The sequence below is a fragment of the Triplophysa dalaica genome, chromosome 16 (genome assembly GCF_015846415.1).
Source record: "Triplophysa dalaica isolate WHDGS20190420 chromosome 16, ASM1584641v1, whole genome shotgun sequence".
In the NCBI taxonomy this organism is placed as follows: Eukaryota; Metazoa; Chordata; class Actinopteri; order Cypriniformes; family Nemacheilidae; genus Triplophysa; species Triplophysa dalaica.
In genome coordinates this window covers 8,541,533-8,550,277 of record NC_079557.1, presented here as the reverse complement: position 1 = coordinate 8,550,277, position 8,745 = coordinate 8,541,533, and the positions used below count along the sequence as shown (strand labels likewise).

The 8,745-nt window shown below is 37.2% G+C and overlaps 1 protein-coding gene across 7 annotated transcripts in view; it reads left to right on the top strand.

Moving 5' to 3' along the window:
* Positions 1 to 797: 797 nt before the first annotated feature.
* Positions 798 to 8,745, top strand: part of diaph2 (diaphanous-related formin 2) — a 367,005-nt gene continuing 359,057 nt past the window's right edge. For 6 of the 7 annotated variants that reach the window (XM_056769322.1, XM_056769321.1, XM_056769323.1 and 3 more), the window contains exons 1-2: positions 798 to 859; positions 1,396 to 1,697. In XM_056769322.1, the coding sequence (XP_056625300.1) occupies positions 1,611 to 1,697 (87 nt within the window). In that variant the 5' untranslated portion in view covers positions 798 to 859; positions 1,396 to 1,610. The remainder of the gene's footprint in view (positions 860 to 1,395; positions 1,698 to 8,745) is intronic. The other variant, XM_056769320.1, reaches the window with a different exon arrangement.

The following is an 8,745-nucleotide window of genomic DNA, read 5'->3' as shown; positions in this document are numbered from 1 at the left end:
CAACAATGGTTTGGAGCTATCTGGACTAAGTGGGTCGAGACTGATGTCAATAGCCCGAATTAGACATTTAATAACACAATTCTTACTTTTTGTTCACCTTAAATCTTGAGACGGGTGTATACATGAATGTGCAGGGTTCTGTGGGTTGTCAGACTGTGAATGCCCATATGATGGCATTTCATCTACATAACATAGGGATACAAAATTGACTACTTTACCACGTCACACAGGTCGTATGATATTTTAATGACAAATGCGTTTACACATAGTGAATATTGACAATACGATCCACCCAACGTTTGAAATTGACACCACTCAAACACAAAAAAACACCAAACCAGCACAAACTAAAACTAACTTTAAGATATAGGTGCGCACTTGATCAGTTTTTAATAATAGTTTTGTGCTGGATGTGTGACAGAGTTTCTGGAAGTAACCTTTAGTTTGTATTTTATTATTATTGTTGCTTGATTATTTCAATGAATATTAGGGTATTTATATTGTTTTCTTAAGTCTGTTTTCTTCCTCATTCAAATATATTGTGACACCAGCCTTATAATAATATCTCCTCAACACTGAGCGCACTGATTTGAACAGCTTTGGAAATCATATTTACTTCTCAATGAACCCCATCCATGCACACAGCAGTCAGTCAGTTTTTCTAAAGCCAGAAGAGTCTCCACCCAATAAATGGAGAAAACCCGCCTCCGCTGTTTGACGTACAGAAAAACGGACCAATCGTTGCTCGAGACTTCCCAGCGTGTGGCCAACCGCGGACGTTTTGGACGCGCCGAGAGGCGGAACAATAGTGGGCCTGGCTCGTAGTTTGGTTGTGTGGGTAAGCCTTGAATGAGATTTTGTGAGTTTTCGTTATTATTTTGCTACTATTTTACTGTTTAATGTAAATTCGCGATGTCTGTGTGAGCAGGATAAACGTTTCCAGTCCACGTCTTTGTTGTGCTCTTTTACTTTGCGCTTCATACCGCTGGGAGAACAGTTTCCTGTGTTAAAGTAACCGCATGGATTGCAACGGTCATTTCTCTTCTGAATAAAATAATTGATATGTTCACTTAATGAAATATTTTGCCGTGTTGTTTAAAACGCACGTGCATTCTCTGACTTTTTGCAATGCTCCGTAAACCCTTTATCTTTGTTTACACTTACAGTATTGTATAATTGCTTGTGGCTTTGACGTTTCAATAATAAACTGTATATCAAAACATGTACATTTGAACACCTTAACACTAAGTGTTCCTAAAGGTGACTCTTTAATGTCTTGGTTAGCCTTGTAGTAGACAAAAGTTGCTCACTTGTCCTTAGTTTTCACAGTTCCATGTGCTGTAATGTTGTGTATACTTGCGATGTGTGATTTATACCCTGTTGGTTTTCTGACAGACGGGGTGGACCACAGTCAGAGCTGATTTGGACTGGACTGATTATCACCACACCTCGTTTTTGGGACATATTTACCCATAGGACACTTTCATCCAATTACATTGCATGGAATAATTCAGGATCCTTATCTTTTTCATCGATGGGATGGCTTTGAAGAAACTTGATTTCTCCTGAAACGTTTGCAAAAGTTACTGTTGAAGTGAAGAACTCAAAAGATGGATCAACAAGCAGCCGGAGGGGAGGACCCAAATAAGCCTTCCAAAAAGAAATCCAGTGAGGATGAGAGTAAAAACAAAAAACTGGTACGTACCCCCGATTTCACCCTAATGGTGCATATTATTCTTGAACACTGAGGCTTGCATAAACTGAATATTTAGGCTTTTCTGCCATTTTCTCACACATTTCAAGATTTAGTAGTTAAAGGTGTAGTTCACCTTCATAATGAAAATTCTGTCATTTACACGACACGCCCTCTTGTTATTTCTAATCTGTATGACTTTCGTCCTACACAAAAGAAGATATTTTGAAGAGTGTTGTCAACAGTTCCCCGTTCAATTGCATTGGTTACTATAGAAGTGAATGGGGGGCTGTGCTGTTCTGTTACCAACATTTTTCAAATTATCTTCTTTTGTGTTCTTCAGACGAAAGAAAGTCATACAAGTTTGAAATGACAAAAGGTGAACTACTCCTTTTAATCTTTTACTTTATAACCTTTTGTGATATTGGTCAACAATGTTACTGTCAACCTTGGAGCACGTTATTACTGCAAAGATTAACTCTCAGCATTCCCCGGTGAAGTTGTTGAAACTGTCAGCACATTACGTCACAGGACCCAGAACCCCATGCAGATCACATGACAATGTGCTGTCCAAACACCCTTTGAGTGTGAGTTTGGTCTGAGGTTCGATGTTTGTCACAGCTTTCAATACGTTTCTATTAACACACTTGTTGAAGCCTGTTGTGAAACTGGAACTGTTTGTTTCAGTTCATTTTAGATTGCTTTTTGAAAGTTTTATAACATGTGAAACTTTTATTGACTTACTGACCTCAGGGCAAAGATAAAACCATATGTTACAAAATAAACATTGTTTGTTTTGTCAAGTGTCCGGCATTCAGCTTGTAATGTCTTATTTATGGGATCAGCACAAGTCGAAAAAAGCAGTTTGCTTATAACTAAAGCATGTGAGATATTTGTCCGAGAGCCAAGTATTTTTTACTGTTATTCTGTGATGTCACTCAGTCCTGTGTTATCAAACTTGGCTTGTCAATTTTTATCATATTTTACTTGCCATTTTTATTGACCTGGGATTGGTTTGCTGACTTCTAAATGTGTGAATACTGGATCTGGGACCGATTATTTTTCAAGACTCCCAAGTACATAAAGTTTACAACATTGCAAACGACACATGTACCCTTATTGTCAGTACAGATATGGAGCTGGAATTGTAGTTTTTATAAAGCTGTTTGAGGATTATTTACCCACCCCTCTGCACTCTTCTTGAATTTATGACAAAACTTTACCCAAAACACAACCTTCAGTCTTGTCAAGTTATATTGAATTAGCTCTAAGACAAACTTTTCCCGTAAGGTCTCAGAAAGAGCTTAGCATCACAGTAGGAAAACCGATCAAGTGAGGTCAATGAGAGGTAGCTGAGTGTCCAGTCGGTTTAATCCATGTAAGAATTGTAATGTTACTTAAGGGCATGTCCCTTGTTAAATTGCAATGTGGCTTTTTTGGAAGCTGCAGGAAGTGCTCTACTCTTACATATTTTTGGAGCGTTTGTTTCTAAATATTTTTTCACTGTTGCACAGTAAATGGTCGCACTGCTGACCCCTGGTAGAAATTCATCTGTTTATGAGCTTCATTTGCTCCGTGGAATGTAAATGTTTGGAAGCCAGATGGGGAGATTTGGATAGTTGCGTGTAGCTGGTTGAAAATAATGTGGTTGAGATCCACATGTTTCACTTTTTGTGTCCCTTATCTCACGTAACCTGTATTGCTGAGGTGTATGGGTGTGTTGTAAAATGGAAGGAAGAAACACCTAAATGAATGGTTAAGGTGTGACTTTTGTAATTGAAAACACCCCACATTGTGTTTATTAGTGCAGGGGTTCTGAGCCTTTGGTTTGAGGACATCTAATGTTGTGTTTCCATCTGTAAACATGAACAAGTTTAGCGAATCATCACTCATATCCAATATATATTCTTTATAAAACCTGTAAAGAATAACAGTATTTACTATGGCTCCCGCACTTTCATTTACAATACAACCCAGCCTACATTAGTCAGCGATGAATTAGTCCTGTGATCCACTCTTCTGGCTTAACGCTGATGTCACACAGCCTCTCTTGCACTCTAGTGATCTCACCGTTACACATCCTGTGGATGAATTGGTTCCAGGCAGGTTCCCTGTTGCCTATTTCTGCTGTTTATTCAAGAAGCCCAGAACTTCTGCTGTTACACAACAACTCCTGTTAAAGGGAGGAAGTCATCATCATAACCCAAAAGGTGGAGATACAAATCTCAAATTGTGCATTCTTTAACTGTCCTTCAGTGCTGAGAATAGAATACCAAGTTTGGAGTTTGCCTTTTATGGTAAAGTATGGTAAACGGTCATTTAAGGAGTTAAACTGGAATGATACTGAAAAACAAACGCAGTGAACAGATATCCTGACTGTGCTCGCGAAGCCTGTGTGAGTAGATTCCCAATAAATTCCAGAATTGAATCCCAATGGGTGAATTCATTTGAATGAAAGCCATCTCTGGTTTTATGATAAATCTATCCTGAGCTAGATTAGAGGAAGGTTATAACCCCAGGATCATGCTGAACGTTATTACAGTGTGTTAGTTTCTGCAATGCACTGGGGCTAATCTTTACAGTCCGTACGCAGAATCACATCCAATGGGAGGACCTAAGAATGCACCATTTGTTTACAGTGTTTGAAGAGGGGATGACATCACAGTGCTTCTGTTTGGGCCAGAGTCTTTGTTGATGAAACAAATAAAGACAAACAGTTTCATCCAGTTCAGTTTTGTTGAACGTTTAAACTTAAATTTGGACCGTATGTCAGTCTGTTGTCTTGTGGTTATGCACCCTACCTGTGGTTTTAGATTAAAGAATGTTGATCCAGCAGTTATGAAATGTATATCCTCTATGTTATGATATGATACTAGATAATAGCATGGCAGTGGAATGGAGAATCCAGAGCAGAGTGGAAGCGTACCTCTGTTAAATTCCATTACAAATGAATGAATCTCTAAAAAAAGACTATAAGCCAGTCTGCGTTACATAACGTGCTGTAATAGAGCCTAGCACAGCATGTCTCTTTGTGGTTGTGTTGTAGATGGCTGGAGTGTGGAAGACTTGGTTTGTTGGTTGTCAATGTCAATGACCCACATGTAAGTGTGAACTTAAAATGACACTAGGCTACCTTTGCTTAAGACCAGGAGTGTGGTGTATAAAATTTTGAATTGATTTTATCATTAAAGTGTGCATACATGGAGCCAAGACTGTCCATAGGGTGTGAAATATTGCATTACAACTGCTTGCTCATCTTTATTTATCATAGAGGTATGGGCAGATTATGCTTGAGAAACAGAATTAAATCATAAATTTCAAAGCCTTCAAAAGTTTCTTAAAGATAATGGAATCTATATGATTTTTTTTGGTCAGCTTGATTGAGTTTTTTTTAAATGTACTTGATGTTCACATAACCTTTGCTAGGAGCATAGTCTCTTCTTGTGAGAAAGTACTTATCTGAGACAGCTGTGGTTACTTTCCCTAGAACAAATGTATCAACTGGGACTTTGATCGTTAATTGGCCAGCGAGTTCTCCCAGGCCAAGTTAAAAATATTGACTGTGTAATGTTTGATTTGCAGATGTGCCAGGGTTGTTAACTTCATCATTATTGATCACATAATGAATGAGGCATATGTACAGCGCTGAAGAAATGGTCAATGTTATTTTTAAACCTGACCCAAGGTCTTGGTACTTTTACAAATTGCTGTCAAGCCAGATTTATCAGTTTTAAAAGATTTTAAGTACTATTTTTTATTTCAATGTATTTAGTGAAAGTACACGTTATGTAGTATTTTAGCATGCAATTTTCACAGAACTACATTCATAGGAGGTTTTTGGTTCACTGGGCTGGATCTGCAGTTGTGACACAGATGAACAGTCATGAGTTAAACAGGGTCACTGCATTTGCATCAATGTCAAAAACAGCAAAAGGAACATCCCCAGCATAAGGTTCAACCTAATATCAGTCACACTGCACTGTGGTTATGTGTTTAACCCACGCATATTTAAGTAGTCTTGAGCAACTTTTGAAGTTTGTGATTTACAGGAAAGCTGCATATTTAAAAATGTTTGAGGGATCATTTAAAGTTTGTGTCTGTATGGCTGGCCATTTCAGAATTGTATGGCATCTCGGAGGGAGACCAACAGGAAGTACAACACATGTTAAGTGTTGCAGGGACACAGGAAATGAGGAAGGGAAGTGCTTTAGTCACACTAGGGGGAAACACAGACTGACCATTCTGACATCACCCTTCAAATGTATGTTTCTGGAAAAGTAGCACTGTCTTTATAATAACCACATTGTGATGTTATGAGTGTTTTGAGATTTGCGGCTCTGAAAGTTGAATTACGAGTGGGTTGTCCCATCCTGAATCAATCACTTGATTGATGTACAAAGAACGCTTTACACTCCAATAAGTCTCTGTGTTTAGTGTGTTCGGTACCCTAAAACTGAAGGACACACCATGTTTCAGAGAAACATAAACATTGGGAGAGCTTTCCTGAAATAACCAACACACAAAACATTTTCCCATGTTAAGTCAACTACGTTTAGTTTGGGCTATTTTTTGGGGGGCCTCTATTGTTTTGAAGTCATACGTCATAGCCACAGTGTGCTGTACAAAGGCAAATGCCTAAATATTTGATTCTGCTTTGCAATTTCGTTTTATTTAGAGGATGTATTTGTTTCATTCAAATAAGTGTTTTGCAATGTGTGTTGACAACAGTGCTGCTTTGTTTGACTGGTTTAATGAATGGACTCTTTCTTTGTAAAGACATCCGTCCTGCTAATCAGAGGCATTAAGGATATACAGATTAAGCGAGTTTTAGAGAGTTAAGAGAGTTTAAGAAGACTGGTGTCAAACAGAAAAAATTGCATTGATTATTCTGTCTTCTTCAACATAAAATGAACCTAGTTTAGGGTAATGTTGTTTGATATTAAATCTTGTTAATTGTGAACTTTTATGTAGACTTTAGGTAGAGGAAAAATGCAAAGCATTTAATCAGGTTGTTGTGTGTTTCAGAACTACATTTAGGCCCACTGAAAAATCGATTCATTAACTGAAAGATCACGTACCACAGTTTTACATGCTATTTATTTAATGTTAGAAGTTTACATGAGACCCAAAGGATTATTGCTCATTTAAAAGTACTGTATTAACAATGATATTTGTTATAATGATAATTACTTGCCTCCCACATGCATAATTATTTGAGCTTTCATCAAAATGCTTTTGCCCTTAGCTAATGATAGAGATTGTGTGAACAAAAGCCAAGGCAGCAGTGTGATATCTGTTCTTTTTTCAATGTGTGATTTTTGAGGTTGAAATGTCAGCATTGCTCATGTGGGTTGAATCTTTGTTTAACAATTGTGATATCAGACTTGTAATAGAGTTTTACACAAATAAGTGTTGAAGTTTTGATGACTCAGAAAGGAAGACCTTGATGGATTGTGTGATGCAGTGAGAGGAAAGCTCAGGATAACATAAAGTTTTTGCTTTAGCAGAACATTTTAGGTGATTCTCACAGCAGCTATTGTAAAGATTTATAAAACATGACATGGACTTCATTTATGGTATTTTATGATTTGGACTCGGATTTGTTATAAACTAGTTCTATTAAATGAGCTGTCTAATATTTCTTTGGAAAGGTCTGCTTTCGTATAACATACAAATAAATTGAAATTGTATACTTCTTTGGAATTGTGTGTATTAGCAGGTTTCCAGACAAAACAATCAGTTAAGGAGCCATTGGTTCCTATAGGGAATAAAAAAAGGCACCAATTTTTTAATAAGAGTCATATACATTAATTTTATTTAAGTGTCACTTAACAAACAACATATTAAAGTTAAAAAAATGTGATAATACGGAAGTGAGCATCCCTATGTCCTACTCCCTTCGAAGGGCTGAGCCCTTGAACTGAACTGTTTGAAGTGTATAGGGCATTACTATCTCTCGTGCATGCATTTGGAAATCCCTTCACAAAGGGAATGATTGGTCACATGTTACCTTGACAACGGTGCACATGCACTGTGAATCCAGCACTGAGTTGTTGAAAATAAACAATATATTTAATATTTCTTGTTGAAAATTGTCTAATTGGGTTTTATTTCGCCTTTCTACTTGGTATTTAAAAAGGAAATATATTATAAAGAGAACAATAATCTATTAAACATATTAAACAAACTTTCCTATAAACTCAATTATCTTATACTATATTTTAACTATCTCAATTCATATTTAACACTGACAAAAAATGTTTAAACACATACAGACTGAATTATTGTGCTTACATTTGTAGGTAACATAGAAATCCCGCTCTATAGTTTTATGCCACGTTCATTTTGGGAAATTTATGAAGAAATAAAAATTACTTTGATGCAACATAAACAATATTCACATGAACAGCTCATAAATACAGCAAAAACAGCAGCACAGCTCCTAATGTGGCTCTTTAAGAGGAAATGAATGCAACTCTTCAGCGCCTCACTGAGCTGAGAACGAAACAGCGCCTCGAAAGTGGTGTAATGCCACAACTGCCAAATGTCAGTCCGCTGTTTGCTTTCCTACATTCTTCAAAATATCTTCTTTTTTGTTCAACAGAGCAAAGAAATATATAAAGCAATTTTAACAACTTTGTTAGTCACTCTGAGACTGACTTCTGTAATGCAATGTTGGGATGTATGAGTTTGTTTATTATTTCACACATAGATGTGTTCCACACCACCACTGACATCATTCTTTTTCTCATGCTTAAGTCTGTATATCATTAGACAGATTACATCTGCAGGCCCTGCCTTATCTGACTATACTCAGATACACCAGGGATTGAAAATGAAGTCAAAGGGTTAGCCTCCCCTACTGCTGGTTGTTCCCACTCTGCCATATTGAAAAATGTATGATGTACTGTACTTTAAAGTCACAATCAGGACTGTAGCAATGTCTGGGCTGAAATAGTGAACAGACCAGTTTATGCATGTCTGGCACCCAAACGCTCAAGCAATGCTATCGCAGCTTCAGCCTCTGCAAACTGTGTGTTCCCATAGAATAA